Genomic DNA, 19,495 nt, shown 5'->3' on the forward strand with positions numbered 1-19,495 from the left:
CTCGGGTGGGGGCAGCTCCCCCCAGCCCCCTGCTCCTGCGTGGGCTCCTCTCCACGGGCTGCAGCTGCGGCCCAGGGCCTGCTCCTGCGGGGGCTCTCCATGGGCCGCAGCCTCCTCCAGGCCACATCCACCTGCTCCCCCGGGGGCTCCTCCACCCATGGGGGGGCTGCAGCGTGGAGATCTGCTCCGTGTGGGACCCATGGGCTGCAGGGGGACAGCCTGCTCCACCAGGGGCCTCTCCACAGGCCGCAGAGGAACTGCTGCTGCCTGCCTGGAGCACCTCCTGCCCTCCTGCTGCAGTCACCTGGGGGGCTGCAGGGATGTTTCTTATTCCTCGCTCTCCCAGCTGCTGTTGTGTGACATTTTTATTTTTTTTCTCTTACCTTTCTTATATCTGCTTTCACAGAGGCACAAACAACAGTGCTTACTGGCTCTGCTCTGAGCAGTGGCGGGTCCCTTTGGCGCCAGCTGAAAATGGCCCTTGTCTGATATGGGGCAGCTTCTGGGGTCTTCTCACAGAAGCAACCACTACAGCCTTCCGCTACCAAAACCTTGCCACATAAACCCTCTACAGACAGGACTTGCTAAATCCAATTAATCGGGCTTTGTTCTGTCAAGTTTTGTATATTTTTAAGGATGGAGGTTCCACAACTAAGCTAATTGATTAGCTTCATTGTGAAAGGTTGCTTTTTTATAGATGGGGATATAGATGAAAATGGATGAAAATGAACAGCAAATATATTCTACAAATGTTAGATAATCCCTTGAGGAAGTTTTTAAAAATTATTCTGGTAAAAATTAAGATGATATAACTTGGTGGCTTCAGGAATGCAGAACAATCCTAGTAAATGCAAGTTCAAAATCCAAGGCGGTATACTGCCCTAAGTGTGTGTAAATCCAGTGAAAAAATATGAGTGTAGTTAAAAGCATAATTTGAGCCTATAAACTCTGCATAATGCTTTGAATAAACTTGTTTGGATGCATGTTCTCAGCATTGAACTCAGAGTACTTTCATAATGAAGTATCAAAATCAAAATGAAACTGGAACTGCTCATAAATTCCTAAGAAGCTTGGTGGTTTCCTTTTAACATAATCACTTGCTTTGTGGCATAAGGCTTGAATAAGAACACAAGCTTCATTGTTGATGCTTATGTTAAAATGGTTATGACGGCTGGATGAATAGCCATTGCTATCAAGCAAACAGGATACAGCTGCTTTGTCTGTAAAACTTTGACAGTCTTCGCTGTTATGTGAGCCTTCTGATTCTTCCAATGGTTGTATAAATATCCCATGTGAGTATAACACTTATAAAATGCAAATCTATATTTACTCTGTTTCTAGTCAATGAACTGCAGATTTTCTCTATATTCTTAAGATTTGCTTAAATTAATTACATTTTCAAATGATTTGCAGGGAGTAGATTTTGAACCAGAGACTGGATAAGCCCCAGATCTTAAACACAGGTCCGTGTAACTTCGGACCTCAGAGAAGGAAGAGTTTTAGAAACTGAATCTGAGTCTCCAATTCAGCCTTCTGACTGTCAAAAGCAAAGGCAGAGCAGTGGTGCTAGTGAACATCTATAACTTATGAACTGGGATGTTGCTGTTTGTAAATCTTTCATTCTGAATATCAGGGAAGAGCTGTAAGGAGGAAAAAACAAACAAACAAAAACAATGTATATATTTCTGTCTGAATGTTTTTGGTTGCTTTCCTTTGGTTGTTATTAATCCCTTACCATCTGCAGGGCTGTTTTGATTATACAACATGTCTGTGGAGTTTCACATTCTGCATTCCCAGGAAAAGTATCTCTTTTTGTAAAGCTGGAAACCACACTGTAATGTTAGCCTGTATTGTACAGTGCTGTTGCTAATAACTGGAAGGTACATATTTTCTAGAATGCATATCTGCATTAGTGTTAATATAATTAATGATATTTTATTTAACAAAGATATCAATCCAATCTTATCCTAACATAAGTGAAATTCTTTATTTAATTTGAGATTTATTAGTATTGCTGCATTTTACATTGGAAAAAAAATGTCAGATAAAATAGGCACTGGTTGCATTTGCAATTTATATATTGCAATTGTAGTGATAGGTGCATGGTAAACAATGCAGTGAGAGTGAAAAGTAACAGCAAAGAACAACAAAGAAGGAACTGAGTATGTTATCCTCTCACCTGAAAGCTGAAGTAAGATGGAGAGCAGACTGAAATTATGCAAATAGGCTGTCACAGGTGATGTGAACTTCAGTGATGAAGCAATGGGCTAGTACTAGCTTGACTGCATAGTGAGGCAGACAAGGGACTGCAATAAGGGTGCAACAGCTGAGAGCAAACAACAGGTGAGAGGGCATGTGGTTGAGATGGTTACAGAGAATGAGGGCAGATGTCTTAGTCCTCAGGATGGGAGACTTAATGGGAAAGGCCTAAGAAATAGACTTTGAACAAATGTTGGCTTTTACTTTATTAAGATCTAGTATTTTTTTTAAACAAGATTCCTCAAACGGAAATAGAGTACATTCTGTATCTGTAAGATATAGAACAGATGTAGTTTATATGAGTATCTAATAATGACTTTATTAATATTTTAAATGAGATTTTAAGCTTAAAGGCACAGAAGCTGGATCCTTCACTGACTGGGAAAAAAAAGTTTAGTCATTTCATGAGGACATGGAAAAGCTTATGAATTTTTGCAGATGTGAGACGGCTGGAAGGAAGATTGCTGAAGCATATAAAAACACAGAAGACGACAGAGTTTCAGTAGCAGAGAAAGACAAAGCAAACAATGACTGGAACCTCACAATCTTATGCAGTGTTACTTATATGCTTAAGAAAATAGTATGTTTTTCAACAAAATGGGCGTACAACTCTGTTTCATGCAGGAGGGTCTGAACTATCTCAAAACAAAACAAGCACAGGCATGAGAAGTGGTATAATCATCATATGAGCCTGGTATTGGTATCATACTTCCTTCTGACTGAACAGAGCCCAGGTGTTCAGCTGAGTTTGTCTTTCTGTGATATTTCTAGAGTTGTACTTTGTGCATTGTGCTTTGTGATGGCCATAACTTTGCAGTACAAAAATACTGTGTGTTACCTGCTACAGCTGCACACGGTAACCTTGCAGGCACTACCAATGTGCTAGGCTGGTCCACAGGGTCCACCTCTCTGCACTACCCACTTCAGAGGTACGAAGTAATGGTTTATTAGTTAGTCCTTTAATCTTTCAGAGTAGAGTGTCGGCAATTATTCTGAACTGGCATGTACTTTTGACTTCTGCTTTAAACCTGAAGAAGAGCTTGGAAACATGTTCAGGTTCTCCAACAGTTCTGGTTCTTCTAGTGGGAGATAGGCCCTCGGTCTATAACACTCTTCTTGCTTAGTGCTGCAAAGTGTCGTTACATCAATGCTTAATGTGCATACTAATCATCCATTCTCTGGAATACAACAACAACAACAAAATTTGAAATTATGTTTCCAAGAAAGGATTATGGGTTTATGCATGATTTGTAGACTATAAGGGTCCTGAATCAGTGGCTATATCCCGGGTTGTGTTTGTTTAGTGGAGAGCATAAAGTAGGCTCTGTCCTTCCCAGGAGCCTTTGTTATCCTGCAGTTGGCAGCATAGCAAGGCTACTAAGCATTGGTGATGCCGGGGGGGTTTCTACTGAGGTCTTAGACTAAGATGTTCCTTTTATCTGAGAAAAACGCTGTGATCTTTCAGATGCACCGATAAAGGAAAAAGAACTGAATTCACAGTTCATGTTACACAGAAGTAGACCTCAATCTTTATTACTTAGGAGTAGATTGCAAAGATGTCTGCTCTGGGTGGCTCTGCTTGAGCAGGGGCGTTGGACCTCCAGATGTACCTTCAAACCTTGAACATTCTGTGATTCTGTGAAAGTAGTCTTTGATTTCCATGTTCCTTTGCTTACCAAGCTTTTCGCAAATTTTTCATTCTTGGCAACATTGAGCATTTCCCCAGAATAAGATCCAGGAGGCATACATGTGCCAAATAAATCTATACAAAGCATAGCCATAATAAGCAAGTACCCAGCTTTTGCTTGGTAGCTCCATGGCTGAATCAGAGTTTGATGTTCCCCTCTTGCTACCTCTTCTGCCACATAAGAGCATCTTTATACCATACACCTACATACATAGGATAAGCACCTTTTTTTTTTTTTTCTTTTTTCCTGTCTACAGAAATGAATGAAATCTATATAGAAAATGAAGTAGTATGTTGAAAACAGTATTGTGGCCTAAAGTACCTAACTTGCGCTATTGAAATTGGAATGTTGGGTCTAAAATTTTTGATGGAACAAGAAACATCTTTCTCATTACCTGGAAAATGTAGGGAAACTGCTTCAGATTTTATGTGATCTGGTGTATTCCTTTGGCCAAAAATTACTTCTGTTTTTGGAGATAAGTGTTATGATCCCTGGGGGTATGTCAGCTGGGGCTAAGACTCAAGTTATAGGCATGATTAAGCAAATCAAAAGGAGGAAACGTATACCTATCATACTTTTGACCTAGTGGTGGGATTTTAGCAATTTATTGTCACCTCCCTCAGGACTTCACTCAGCACTCAGTAAGAAAATTTATCAGAATATGTTCATTTTGGATCAAGAAAAGTAAAGCATGGGTTTCAACTTAGTACTTTCAGTAATATAAAAAAGCTATATAGAAAGAGATAAGATTTCTCCATTTTCCCATTCATATTGCCATGACTTTGTTTTCACTGTTCCCACTCAACTGGAACTGTTACAAGTCATAAAAAGCCATGATAGTTTTTAGATGTGTGGTGCTATGGTTTACATAACCTCAAAACTCAAAGCTTTCCTCACCTTCATTTTCACAATCACACAGCACTGTGTGAAAACTTGCTTTTTCTTCTGCAGATTGGTCTGGGAAATTCATTTACTGAGAGGATCTGAATTGCTGTTGAAATGTCACACAACTTCCTCATGTTCTCATATGTGGATTCCAAATCCAGAACCAGTAGTTGCTGGTTTTTAGGGCGCAACTTTTATGAGTTGTATCTCTATGAAGTTGTAACAGGCAGATGATGAATATGCTTTGTAAATGGCCTTTTGCTAAAAGGAAATGCTGTAGCCATCTGAAAGCAAGTGTTGCATGTGAACCTGTTATGATAGTTGCGTACAGAGACCATTGCATGACACGACATGCTATACATTTTACAAAAGATAGGCAGACATTGATTGCTGTTGTGCAACAGAATGAATGGCTGATATAGTCAGCTCAGATAAAAATACTTTCCAGTAACTGGTTGCAGATTTTTTTTAATGAGGGTGCGTCAGGATGCCTGGTGCAGCTACAGTATTAGTTTGCACAGGTAGATTGCACTGAGGTAGTGCAACAGATTGATGCCTGCTAGTAAGATCACAGAAATAACAAAAGGTGGTTTCTAGTGCAGATTCTAGCAGATTCCCAGAAGCATTCCGTGGCTATGCTTTCTGTATAACAAATATTTTGTATAACAAAAACATATTTCTCTCTTTGGGTTCTCCTACTTATCTATGGTGTGTGTTATGCTATTCTCACACTAATCCGTCTGGTCTCACAAGACTTATTTGATAAAATATATATATATATATATGATTTCCATCTGCTGGTGTTTAGTTATGTATTCCTTTATTTTTTGTTCTATCATACTATTCTCCATAACACGTATTTTAAAAAGTCTGATCCACTATTTTATACCAGATCTGTGCTTTGCACCTTCAGTGTACCCAGGGGTATAAAAAAGAGCAGGTTCACTGTAAATATCCCACACAAGGCTAAGTCAAGGATCCAAATGTTAGTGTGAGATACTCTACAATTCTTCATTCACTTCTTCCCCCTGTGTTCACCTGCTTCTAGGTAGGTTTGTGGGTGAGTATAGCAGGAGACTGAGGGTGGTAAATTTCTGTGTTTTCTAAATAAGTGAAATTTAACCCAGCTCTAAGGGCACTACAGGATCTTTGTTTCTGCATTCAAGAAATTGAAATTAATGCTGATACTACTTATAAACTCCTTGCTTATATAACTAAAATTATAATGATCTATCACACATTGAATAATGCCATCTTAGTCCTCTGATTAGTCCTTTCATTTACATGTAATTGACCTGCTTTCTACAGTTGTCTGTCCACCTTTGTGGTATCAAAAGCTTAAAGTCTCTATTTCCAGGAAAAGTTCCCTAATATCAGTTGCTAACTTTGATAAAACCTTGAGGTACTGAGAACTCAAAGGTGGAAGCAATCAGAGAAATGCAGTACCTGAGAAAATCAGAGCCAGAATGTTTCAAGCTGAGTCGCAAGTGAACAGGGAAGTAAAATCTAAAACCTTCTCCAGTAAGCTCTGGGGAAGTCTAAAATTGTTCCTTCTCTTCTTTACTTCCTTATGCTGTTTTCTGGATCTGTTTCAGAGATATCCAGAAAGATATATATATTTTTTTTTTTCTGAAGAAGAAAAGAGAGATTTTTCAGACTATGATACGAGAGCTTGTTTGTTAAAAGTATTTCTTCATTCTTCTCTATTGTCTCTTTAGTAACAATTATCCCTAGGTTTTCTTGTCTGATTGTTTTTGTTTTAGTTAGGTTGATTTGTATACAGCAGTTCTAACATTATTTTCCTTGTTACTGGAAAAGGAAGACACTAACTGTAAGACTGGACTTTCTCCTTTAAAGGTTGTTGGTTTACTGTAAGCAATGCAAGGTACTTCATACATGCCAGGCACTACCATGTGCAAAAGCCATGAATCCTGAAGCAAGCTTTAATTTACCCCGCCCTGAGATTTCCAGCACCACATGTTGAACGTGAGATATCTGCTGGTTGTGAGGTTAAAGAACTCAGATAACAAACCAAGATAACAGGTATACTTGAAGAAGTATGCGAAACAGAGATGAAACAAAATCAGGATCAGTGATCTTTCTTTAAGCTAGATCAGGTGATCTGTAAGCTAGGTCATGAATTAGTACAGGCAGTTAAGTAAGTCTGCTTGTGTGTGTTTATAATGCCCTGACATGTGAGAAGCCAAATGCAATTGCTTCTGTTATTTATAGGTACAGAATCTATGTGAAACTCATGAAGCTGTTGTAAAAGTTCTACCCCATCAGATTATTTAAGTCTGTTTGCAAGATTCAGATATTTTGAAAAACTCAAGGATAAAGTTGTAGAAGTGTTTTTTCTCCCTTCACTGATATAACTCAGTGGTTCATATTCTGTGTGTGAGAATGGGTTATTTTAATCAGGATTTTCCTTTTTTTCTAGTGGTAGTATTTGTTTGTTTGTTTTGTTTTGTTTTTAATAGCTGTGAGGTGTTCTGAAGGGTTGAAAGGCTTTTAGTGGCAGCATTCTAGTTCTCTGCAAGAGAAGGTAGCTGTTGTAAAGCTGCAATTCTTTTATTTCAGATCCACCTGAGAAAATGTTCCAAATCCTGACACTGCTGTTGCTGGAAATGCAGCTCTGGGTGGTTTCAGGTGAGAGGAACTAGACTGCTTTCCAATCTCATCACTAGGACCGATGTGATGACACTGTTGACCCCTCAGAGTGTAGGATGCAACACCTCCAGCGATAACTACGTGAATGGCTGGTGGCATCCGGAGCCTCTGCTTTGCAATGCCTCATAGAAGGCATTGGGTAAGCACTGAGCACAGGACAGATGTCCATCGCTTTCCATGATCATGCTTCTTGGAAGCATGGTGTGTTGGCAGTGGGTGTCCTGAATTACATGGCTGTGAGAAAGATAATAAGGAAACATCTTAAGCCAATTGCAAACTACAACAACCTTATCCATCTGTCCCTGTAGCAGGAGCAGCTTGACTAAAACCCACAAGGGGACCATGGGGGGAGAAAAATAACTGAGGAGCACTGCATATAAAATTGCAATAATTCTGTACCTGTCCCCTGGGTGGCCACTGTGCACAAAGGAGTTTGCAGAGTAAACTGAATTCCTTGTGAAGTGAAGTGGATTCCTGGTGATGTGGCAGTGCAAAATGGGGAATTGCAAGAAGAGAGCTGCAGGTTCCCAGCCTGAGGCCAGCTGTAATCAACAAGAGACAGCCCTGTTCCCCCTCTGCACACATTGTATTCAATAAAAAAATCGGTATTATTATAATTGCTAGGGATAAGTCGTCTTCTTTCTTTTTCTTTCTAATCATCTTGAGACAAATACATGGCAATGTACATGTATGCTCCTCATTTAACTTCACTTAGGTTAGTGAACTCATGTTCTGTGCAGACACAAAATGACAAATAACAATTTAAAATGGGTAAAGCTTGGCAATTCTTTATATGATTTCTCTGTTGTATTAAACAGTGTATCAACTGTATTAAATACTGTTGTATTAAAATGAATAAGCATTGCTAAAAGGAATTGAAGCTTTCTCTGTAAGTATTTCACAAACAGATGATTAAAAATCAATACATGCATGAGCAGGTGCATGAACTTCTCTTTTGAATGTCACTGTCAGTATGACCAAGTGTTTCTGAATTAAATATACCAGTATCTGGTAAATCCAATATAGAAGGTAGTAACAAGGTATATGGAATGAATTATAAAAAGCTTTATTTTATCAAGTACACTTCAAAATGATAAACAATTCATAACAATATGAATTTCAGGTTTGGTAAACAGCTAGGAAGATTGTTTTGGCATGTTTTGGTAATACTGTTGTACATTTCTAAGGTTGCATGGGATCAAATGATATTCACGTGGTCTCACGCTTGTGGAAGACCACAGTTTCTGCGTAGCAATTCTTGAATGTTACACACACTTACCTCATGCAAATGTATGTGTTTCTCAGGAGTTATACTGGATTTTCACTTTTTAATGAATAACAAAACTAAGCTTAGTATTTAAATAATTAATTGTCACTTTTATAAGGACTTACAAGAACATACAGATACAGATTTAATTTCAGAAAAGTGCTTAGTATGTAATCACTGACTCAGCCTTAAATTAATTCTAAAATGTGAAAAAAAAAAAAAAGCTTTTCTTATCCTTATCCTTCAGACTCTGTAAGCAGTAGAGAATAGAGATGCTTTTCTATAGATACAACTGACATGGTAAAAATGCTAGTGTGAATAGGAACAAAAATGTTTAAAACTTTCGAACTAGTGACTATATGCCCAACTGCATGAAAACTGCTTGCCCAAGCTTAAAAAAAAATCAGAATGTACAGCAAACAAAACCTGTTTTCTTTTCCTACCTTAGGTTTATTTACAGTTGAAGTTCCTCAGCAGCTGTACGTTGCTGTGTTTGGGAGCAATGTGACCATGGAATGCAGATTCCCTGTGAATGGCTCGTTGAACCTGGGACTCTTAAGTGTTGTCTGGGAGCAGAAGAGGCAAGGTCACTCAGAATCAAGAGATGTGTATGCACTTCACAAGGGGAAAGCACTCCCTCCATCTCAGCATCACGATTACGTGGGAAGAGCAGCACTGTTACATGACGAATTGGAATCGGGACGAGCTATCCTTCAAATCACCAGTGTCAAGATCACAGATGCGGGATCATACCTTTGTCTTATTGACTACCAGGGCGCTGACTACAAGTACATTACTTTGGAAGTAACAGGTTAGTAGTTGAAAGACAGCAGTTGAAAGACAGCACGTGCGTACTCATTTGAGACATCTCAACTAAATTCCTATAGACTAGCAGGAAATCAAGAAATGGCAGGAATTCATGGCTAAGTCTCTCACCAAGATACTGTGCTCAGCTCCCAGGTGCACCAAAGCACTTGTCTCAGTGACAGCTAGCCTTTAGTTCAATGGCAGCTGAGCTTCTCTGAGGGCCTCTCCATCTTATCTCTATGCCCTATTCTGTGGTCCCCTCACCCCACTGCCCTGTCGAGCCACCTCTGGCCATTCCCAAGCATTTTTCAAATGTGCTTTAATTCACCTATGAGCCCTGCTGCAAGTACCCAAGTGTCTAGGAATTCCCACAGTGCCTGCGGCTCCAGGAACAAGGACATGTGATTTTGTGTGTTTGTCAAAGCCAAAAGGACATTAGTAATAAATCCATACATGACTGGATAGCATTGCAGAGCAGTCCTTCAAAAGGCGTCTGGCATTTCCCACCAATTGCTGTATGCCTGTGTGGTATGAGGCAGCATTTATTTCCCATTCAAGCACTCAAATAACAAACATTGTCAAGCACAAAAACAGACACAGACATTTTTAAGGCCTATCTCAGTCCCTCTGAATTGATCTCACAGAAATTCAAAGTTCTTTTTGTTCTCATATGATGAAAATATGCTTGTTCATAAAGCATGGAAGCACAAACAGTAAAAACAACCTTTTTTTTAAAGTGGCCTGAATGGTTTCTTTTGTACTACAACTACTATTTTGTGTATTCAGGATGGGGAAATAGGGCCCCATGAGATTTCACTTATTTGTTCTGCGCTGATGAAATACGAATTCAGTGTTATTTGCTGCCTTGGATAGAGTAGTGGAGTAAGCCCTGTCACTGTGGGCCTGAGAAGGATTGAACTGATACTACTGAGTTGTTCTACAAAATTTCCTTTGTCATTTCAGTTACAGGCACAGATATAGTATGACAATAAAGGGAAGGTGGGAAAGTGAAGTGGGAAAATTAATATCATTGCATAAAATAGTTTCACACCACTTGTTCTTATGCAGCATCTTACAGGATAATAAACACTCAAGTGATGAGAAAAGGGGATGAAGCAAAGTTTGTTTTTATATGCCAGTCAGAAGGCTTTCCTCTGGCAGAGGTATTCTGGCAAAATGAGAAGAACATCAGCCTCACTGGGTCTGCAAATACCACCTACACGCTGACTACAGATGGCCTCTACAATGTCACCAGCATCCTCACATTCAAGCCAAACATGAGTGAGAACTACAGCTGCATTTTTTGGAATAAAGAAGTGAATGAAGAAACTTCAGCTCACTTTTCCACTTTAGGTTCATATCACCTTGAACTTGTATGAGAGAGAGAGGGAGTGTTGAAAATGATTATGTGCTTTGCTATATACATAATGACCTATTATCCATCACTAGAATTTGATTCTAGCAAGCAATGTAATACTGATGATCTGGAAAGGAAACAAGTCAGTGTTATTTATGTCTTTGAAACCTAGATGAGCTCACATCACAAAAAAACAGCCAGTCATTTTCTGGTGTATTTTAGTTTTAGGGTGGCTCCCATTATTTTGCTCATTAATTTCTTTAATCTTCATGGCTATCTTTCCTGATCTAGACTTCTAATTAATCATTCTTCAAATAGGGTATAGCTAAATTGCAGTAGTGCTTGCTCAAATGCCATGAAAATGAAAGATGTATTTCAGAGCTTCTTATAGCAATATTGCAGAAAAAAGTATCCATAAAATGTTGAACACCACATTGTGATACATGTTAAGAATCCTATGTTCAGTCAGAGCAAGACTTTGGAGAATCAGAATTGGTAACTTTATAAACTATTCCTGTTTTGTAAGTTATGAATTTACTTTCTTTTCATGTTTGTTTATTTATTTTGACAGCTTTATTGAGTACACTGTATAGTGGACAAAAATCCCTGATCTTATTTATCATCGCCACGTGTGTGATAGTAACAGTCCTTCTCTCTGCCTTAATAATCTTTCAAAAGAGAAAATCATTCAAGAAATGCCATGCCAAAAAAAAGGTACATTTTACTTCAGACAGTGGATTTTTCTCTTATTTTTTTATTTTCCTGTGAATGAAATTGGAAGTTTTAATAACCCTGGGAATGCTTCTTGGACTTTGACCATGTTTTCTTTCTAGAGGAACTCTGTTCCAAAATGAGATCTTGCCTTATATGAGCTGGGCTTTATTTTTCTCACCTTTCACTTAAGTGAGACAAGGTGTATGGATGTATATTTTCATTTGAACATCTACAGTTTTGTAAAGGATACAAGCAAGTTTTTTCTTGGGTGAGGAGGGTTATAAAAACATAGTTTGCTGATACATATTTTTTTCATCCATTTGAAATGTTTAATTTTTTTTTTTTGTTTACAAATGTGTTTACATTTACTTCAACAGACAGGAAAACTGAACCCTAGCCTGACAGATGAGAACAGTAAGTCATATGTTTTTATGTTTATGCTTACAGCTTTTTCTTCCTTACAGGTAAGATCTATGTAAATCTATAGACTGCAACTTAAATAATGTGACATCAAAATAGAGGCTAGTTTTGAATTTAAACTTTTTTAAACTCTAGTATCGATACTCTTTACATTATAAATCTAACTTAATGACCTTCTCACATTCTATATAAAAATAATGAATGTTTATTGCCTGCTGCCGATAGCTTGCATATGTAGCCATGTACACCCCTGTACAATAATTGCTGTTCCAGTATTCTCAGCTGGGTATGATGCACGGGGAAAGCTGGTTGTTTTGGAAGGCGTAAAGCTTTTTTGTAGCAATTGTCTGTTATGCTTTTGGCTCAAGCCACAGGTTTTGTCAGTAAATAAAATGACATCTGATTTCTCTGGAGCATTAGATGATCTTCTGAGCCACTTCTCATCTTAGTATGTGACTTTGCTAGACACCCAGGAATTATTACATGGCAAAGGAAAGGTAATTTCTAATAGCATCAGGATGCATGTGACTATCTTGTACTAACACTGAACTGGTGAAAAAAATAAAAGAGATAAAGAAATCTGTAAAGCGATATAAGAAAGCTCTTAAAACACCTGCATATATAAATCACATTTATTAACTATAAATAGAAATCTGATAGATTATTGTATTGTCAGGAGAGAGGCTGTGGTCACTGTCAGGTACAGTGATACCGGGTACAGCTGTAATTCCTTGCTGCAGCCGCCAGGGATGTCTATTGAGGACTGCCGCGAGGCTTCCTGATACACTCCAGGAAGACAAATGACTACCCTAACTCTGTGCAAGGAGCAAAACTGGAGCAAAACTGTGATACATCTGATAGAGGACCTGAGGAAATAACACAAAGTGGTTTCTGGACACACAGAGAGGTTTGGGCTTTTCCAAGAACAGGATTTACTTGAGAAGCCACTCTTGTTTCTCATTACTAAAAAAAAAAAAAAAAAAAAAAAAAAAAAAAAGTCACCAGGTTAAAAAGAAAACTTTGTAGGAGTAATAAAAACTGGGAATTGGAGATGGAGAATGACATCTTCACTGACTTCCACTTCACCTTCAATCATGGTGCATGCCTTTCGCCCCTAGCCATCCCACCCACCAGCATCAGTAGATCTCATACACAAAATGACAGTTTCAGAAAAGCACTTTCACCTGTTCACAAATTATGACTTGCTGAAGTCAAAGGCCCTTTTTCACTTTCCATGTGGTGGTTTGAAACTACAGTGGAACCAGGCCATGTGCAAATGAATGTAAGCTCCAGGCTGGCAGAGTTTTGGAGGACAGCTCTGGTGCATGCCCAGACATAATTTCAGTGCACGTTGTCTGAGCACAGACTGGCTTTCTGTGGCTCTTTGTGTTACTGTTGTAGGTTTTTTTTTTTTGCTTTGTAAGCATTGGTCTCCTCTTAGCACTTACTGAAATGAAGAAATTAAAGGAGAGGTGGCTGCTTTTTGTGGTTTTGTTTTACTTCTTCATTTTAATGACCGAAAATCTTTGTCATATGACTTACTGCGTGTTGCACAAACATTTATATTTCTCAGCACCATATATTTTTAAGAAACACTGGAAAGAACCTTTTTTCCATGATGAGTATGCAGTTGAAGCACAAAAGCCACAGATACTTTACCAGAGAGCCTTGGAAATGACCCACATGGCCTTGGTTACAGGAACAAGGATTGTTCATGTTATCATTTTAACTTACAGCTTGAGCTGTACCAGCACTGAAGACCCAGACTGTTTTACCTCATCACTGAAATCCCAGTTCTGCAAACATTTCTTCAGCTGCACAGATTTTACTAACAAGCATTCCCATGGATGCTGTCTAACCAGATTTCAGTTTTGTTATTTCATTTGCATGACTGATTGTCAGTGATAGTTTTGACATAATAGAAAATTCAGAATTTGGGTCACAGATTAGAGAGAGTTCTTCCCTCTAAAATGATTGCAACAGGATATCTTTGGAGTTAACAGCAGCTTTAAGGAGTCACTGTACTTCAGCATACCCAGAACTCACATGTAATTAAGATAGGGTCCTCAGTGTTTATCACTCGGTTGTTAAAATCAGGTGATTTATTTGCTTGTATTATTGTAGATTTTAAAAGTAATGTTTTTTCTTCTTCTTTTTCTAAGGAGATGACTATAGCCCTCAAACTGAGGCTGCATACTTGTCAACTGCCACATATTCTGGAGACAGTGGGAGTGTGAGTCTGTGAGAGCTCCTCATCTCATATGCTGGAATTTGCACTTTTTATATCTGCTTCTGAGGACTTCAGAAGAATGTTACAGCACTTTAGCTTCAGATGAACAATGAACTTGTGGGAGTTTGTTTAATGGACAGCTGTGCTTCTTCAGATACAGTATCCTGACTTTACTGAGAATCGTGCTGTTATTAAATATGGTTTACCACTGGGAAAGGGTTTTCTGTCTTTGATTCACTTTATGTTTGGGCATATTGTTGCTCAATTAATTTTTTTTCAAGAATGCTTTTGTTAACTGGAAAGGTCTCATGAATGTGGGAATTTGAATAAAAGCTGTACATGCTGTCCTATGTCTAAACATCTTTAATGTGGAGACATTTATATGCAAGTATCTCATTTCCAAACCTTCTAACATATTACACTGGGAATTAACACAAGTGCCCACCAGCAAGGCAATATATGGAACATATTTCACAAAATCAAGGGGAGGTTGAAGTTAAGTCAAAGTACAGACTTTAAAAAACAAATAAGCAAAACAAAACAAACAAACAAAAACTAAATCAACATTATATCATGGAAGCAAATATTAATGTAAAGTCTATGTAAAACTCTATAAGTAAACCAGGTTAAAAACTATGAACTGTGATGTTGTAGCTGCATGACAATAAGGAGTTTTACATCTGAGTTGATTACTCAACAGAATTTTCTTTAGGAGGAATTTAGAAGCAAAAGTGAAAATGAAGTTCAGCCAGATTTCCCTGCAGATTATATTTAAACAGTAATTTCAACTTTTCTTAGAGGAAAAGATGAGCCTTTTCCATTCCAGGCACTTATCTGTTTTACTTCCCATTACAGGAATGCCTAAAAATGCCTTATTTAACTCTGAATATATTGCATGCTGGGTGTAACTTCTAAAATGCCAGCTTTCAAAAAATGCAACAACTTCACATCTGAGATAGTCATCACATAGCAAAGTAATGGCACAGGGTTGAATTTGGGATATTTTCAAAGAGCACTGGCTCTGGTGAGCTGTGTTCTCTACTAAGATAGGCACAACAAGATTGAAGAGAGGTGCTCACATGGAAACTATTTCTGTCATTATTCTGCTCCTGGAAGAGTGCTGTTTCAGCAAAAGTCATCTTATCAGTAACGTTAAGGTTTTCATCATAGCACTTTGGGTATAGACGGGAGTTGCCTCTCCAGTGCCACTTGCAGCTAATTCCCCCAGTGCAAAGTGGACTTACTGCTGCTAAGAGATCTGAAGTACAGCATTTACAACCGTTTATAACCTCTTTTGTTTCACCATGACAGGTTATTTTATAAAAACAAGGCTGCCAGTGATTTTACTTGAGAAAGAAAAAATAAAGTATCTCACTAACATCACATCTACTTGGATATCTATGTATTGTATCTTCAAATACACAGTTATAGCCACTGGATTCAGCTAAGATGAATCTACAAAAGGCTTGCCATGACCTTGCTGACATACGAAATCAGATAGATGTCAGAGAACCTGAAGCAGCTTTGTGAAGCAGTGCTTAGCTTCACATGCAATGTATAGCAGGTTGGGGACTGCCCTAACTTGCACCACCTAGTAATAATTAAGTGCTTAAGATCAGGTGATTTCTCCCCATGCCGGGTTTGTGCTCTGCTGGGAAGCATAAACCTCTTCTGCTAGCCACACTGAAAACTCTAGCCTGTTGTGCTCCTGGAAGGACTGTTTTTTTTTTTTTTTTCCTGCATTTTTCCATTTCTTGCTTTTTTTTCCCCCATAGACATGGAGTCCAAATTTTCATCCAAAATGAAAACATTGAAGAGGACTGGTCCTGAAATGTAGCCCTGGGGAATGCCACAAGTGACAGGTCACCAGCCTGACGTAACCCCATTTACAAGAAATCTGTGCACCTGGCCTGTCAGCCAATTGTTCACCCATCTTATTATGCTTTTATCTGGTATTCTGGTCATTTCATCCAGAAAGATACTGTGAGAGACAGTATCAAAAGGTTTACTGAGATCCAGAAAGATTACATTGGCTGGCTTCCTTTGGCTAACTAGCTGGGTGATCTTGTAGAAGGAAATTAAACTTGTTAGACATGACCTTCTGCTAGAGAAGCTGTGTTGGATCTGACCAATGACTGCATTGTCCTTAAGGTGTTTTTCAGTGACTCCCAGAATAATCTTCTCCATGATTTTATCAGGCATGGAAGTGAGATGGAACAGCCTGTAATTGCCAGAATCTTTTTTCTTGTCCTTCTTCAAAACCAGGACCACATTTTCCAGCTTTCAGTCATCTTGGACCTCTCTGGATTCCCAAGAATGTTGAAACATAAGTAAGAGAATTCCCGTGATGACATCTGCCAGTTCCCTGAGTAGCCTGGGATGAATCCCATGGACTTGTACACATCCAAGGCCCCATGGACTTGTACACTTCCAGGTGGACCACCAAATCCTGCACAAGTTTGGGTGTAACTGGGAGTTTATCATTCCTGCAGTGATGGTCCTCCAACTCAGGGCAGCTGTGGTCCCAGAGCCCGTCAGTGGTGTAGAAGACACCAGGGCTCACCTGCTGGGTTTGCCTGTTGTACTGCACAGGAACCTGCTTCCACTCACCTCTGTCTCTTAGGTGATAACCATTATGGTGATTACCATTGTGGTGGTAACCATTGATCTTATTTGAAATGAAAGTCAACCTGATATCATGTTACTCCGATGAATAAATTTTGCCTTGATGTGGGTGCAGAATAGCACGTATGGGTAGTACTTCCTGCACGTTTTACAGGCATAACAAACACAACCCTATTTTTTCTCGTAATGGGAACCATTCTTAACACTGAATGGTTTCATTTGACATCCCTAGGCAGAGGCAGCCCAGCTTTGCACAACAATCCTGTGTTGTATCCACTCCATTTCATATTAAAGGAGCAATACCATTACTTATTGTAATACCCCTAAGAATGCCTGGCTCTCACTGGACTCCTATGAACTACAGGAAAAATAGATCAGGATGGTTCTCACAGCTTAATAAGTGAAAGTTAGCTTGTCAGCTGCCTGACCCATCTATATGTGTCTACAAATTCATGCATGAGTTGTTTTTTACTGTAAGCCACTGAGCATATGATATGCATGTGATGAGTCTCTGTTCTTTCTGCTTCAGCTGCTGCTTTACAAGCTTGTTATCTTGAATCAGCTGAAGCAAGAGTTTTTGGATAGAGATAAACTGCCTGCAAAATGTTTGAAGAGTTTTTTTTTTTCTTTTCCCACAGTTTTGAAGTTTACAGTGTAAAGAACTGGTATTAGACCAACACTGAGAAATTTTTAGATACTATGCAAGTATTGGTCCATAGGGATAGACTTTAAAACTTATTCTCACCTGGTATCTTAAAGTAGTGTAGTGGATGCCCTGCATGGGACAATTCCGTTATCTCTCTTGATATATATTCTGCCTACTCCCCGACAAGGATAATATCATAAGCAATGGCATGATAGAGTACTGTAAAAAAGTATGGGTTCAGTTAAAGTTGGTGGAAAGTTAATATCATTCATTGTTTTGAATTCCTCAAATCATAGATAGATCACTGAATTTTAATAATGACCATTTTTCACAAACATGTATGCAAAACAAATATTTTTTAATTACTGAATTTTTCTTGCCTGGCCAAGAAACACTACTTTTGCAATCCTCTAACCTGTTTTACTGTGAGATGTTAGCCATTTTAGCACAGAAGTGAATGACAAATTGGGTGACTAGAGTTCCTGCTCATTCCTCACCTGCTGTTTTTCACAGGACTTGCACTAGGTTTGTATGGGCTTTTCTACCACAGCAACAGTCTTAGTGTCTGTGGGCTGCAGCTTGTTCTGTGATTAGAAGCACAGAGGAGAGTAAGACCAGCTCTCTGTTTTTTATCACATTCTTTTTTGTACTGGCACTGACATAGTATCACTGAACTAGTTGATTTGCTGTAACACAGATATGGCTGCAAGCTATGGTGGACATTAAGACTGTTAATATCTTTGGAAAAAGACCATGGGTAGGAGAGGAATTCTGTTTTGGCACTTGAAACATACAAGATTTATGCTTGCATGCAGGAAAACTCTACCAGCTAATTCCAACCACGACCAAGTGGGAGCAGTTGGAAATGCCTTTTAGATATATAGATCTCCAGTGAATAAAACCTAAGTTTGCCTTAAGAAAGGGTGCAGTTATTTTTTCTTAAAAGATTTCTTCCTTCACCTGACAAAAACATGCCATTTGCCACTAAAGCCAATATTCTTGTACTTCACAAAATAGCAAAGAGAAAAGTTTTGCAAGCCATCTATGTACTGTGAAGAATCACAGTTAACAGAACAGATCTAACCTGAAGGTTGTCTTTCCTTCATGTGGTGGTGGGGTCGAACTACATGACTTGCAGAAGTCCCTTCTAACCTAGAGTGATATTTACTTTTAAATTTGTAATTCAAATTAGCTTCAGTATACTTTGTAATTAGATGACCTAATCTCTGATGAAAGAGTCGCCTGAGAGAATAGCCCCAGATCAAACTGCCATCTAGTTTGACAGGACATCCTGGTTTTCCTCAGTATGTTGTCAAGTGTGCCCTGAAATACTGCCATAGCTAGTGCACTGTAATATTTCACCCAACTTGAATGCGTAGCCATATGGCAAAAGGCAGCTGTCACAGGTAAGTGTACTGTGCAAACATTGCTAAGAACTGACTTCAAAGAAACATCAATCACACTCAGATGTACTTGCTTTTGGGTTTTATGTTTACTGCCTTTTTTTTCTTTTTTTTTTTTTTTTTTTTTTTGCAGCTGAGGTTTGTTTACTCACAGCACAGTTTACTTAATGGGCTTTTCCAAGCGAGAAGTGAAATGTCTTTCATGCAAAGTCCGTGTCACAAACCACATTACTTGAGGAAATAAAACAAGCCAAATGCAGTAGAAAATTCATAAATTGAAGAGTGGGTTTAAGTGCATTTCTTACACAAATGTGGTTTTCAAGTAGAAGGACCAGATGACAATATGAGTCTCAGCTGGTGAAGACAGGACTTTCTGTGATTATACGAGTAATCCATCTAATCAGAAATTTAAAATTTTAATTGCAACAGAAACATTACTATCAAGAAGGTCCCTATGCTACTAGATGACTGCATTTGTGTAAGAAATACAGCTTTTTTTTCAGATGAGGTGAGGAAGATATTTT

The 19,495-nt window shown here is 38.7% G+C and overlaps 1 protein-coding gene across 5 annotated transcripts; it reads left to right on the forward strand.

Moving 5' to 3' along the window:
• The first annotated feature begins 1,077 nt into the window (after positions 1–1,077).
• LOC137848184 (programmed cell death 1 ligand 2-like) lies at positions 1,078–14,640 on the forward strand. 5 transcript variants are annotated; one of them, XM_068667150.1, is made up of 7 exons: positions 1,079–1,292; positions 7,413–7,481; positions 9,218–9,580; positions 10,645–10,929; positions 11,505–11,647; positions 12,025–12,061; positions 14,230–14,640. In XM_068667150.1, exons 2-7 carry the CDS (start codon positions 7,427–7,429, stop codon positions 14,310–14,312), a joined length of 966 nt encoding a protein of 321 aa, XP_068523251.1. In that variant the 5' UTR covers positions 1,079–1,292; positions 7,413–7,426; the 3' UTR covers positions 14,313–14,640. The 5 variants fall into 5 exon arrangements, with proteins under 5 accessions (XP_068523256.1, XP_068523251.1, XP_068523253.1 ...); XM_068667151.1 differs by lacking the exon at positions 1,079–1,292 and adding an exon at positions 2,146–2,343; XM_068667155.1 differs by lacking the exon at positions 10,645–10,929 and having other exon boundaries at positions 1,078–1,292.
• The last annotated feature ends 4,855 nt before the right edge of the window (positions 14,641–19,495 follow it).

The sequence above is a fragment of the Anas acuta genome, chromosome Z (assembly GCF_963932015.1).
Source record: "Anas acuta chromosome Z, bAnaAcu1.1, whole genome shotgun sequence".
Taxonomy (NCBI): Eukaryota; Metazoa; Chordata; class Aves; order Anseriformes; family Anatidae; genus Anas; species Anas acuta.

Coding starts and splice junctions, on each gene's coding strand:
- LOC137848184 (XM_068667150.1), top strand. CDS start 7,427: ATGTTCCAAATCCTGACACTGCTGTTGCTGGAAATGCAGCTCTGGGTG. Junction 7,482..9,217: donor GCAGCTCTGGGTGGTTTCAG/GTGAGAGGAACT, acceptor TTCCTACCTTAG/GTTTATTTACAGTTGAAGTT. Junction 11,648..12,024: donor AATGCCATGCCAAAAAAAAG/GTACATTTTACT, acceptor TTACTTCAACAG/ACAGGAAAACTGAACCCTAG.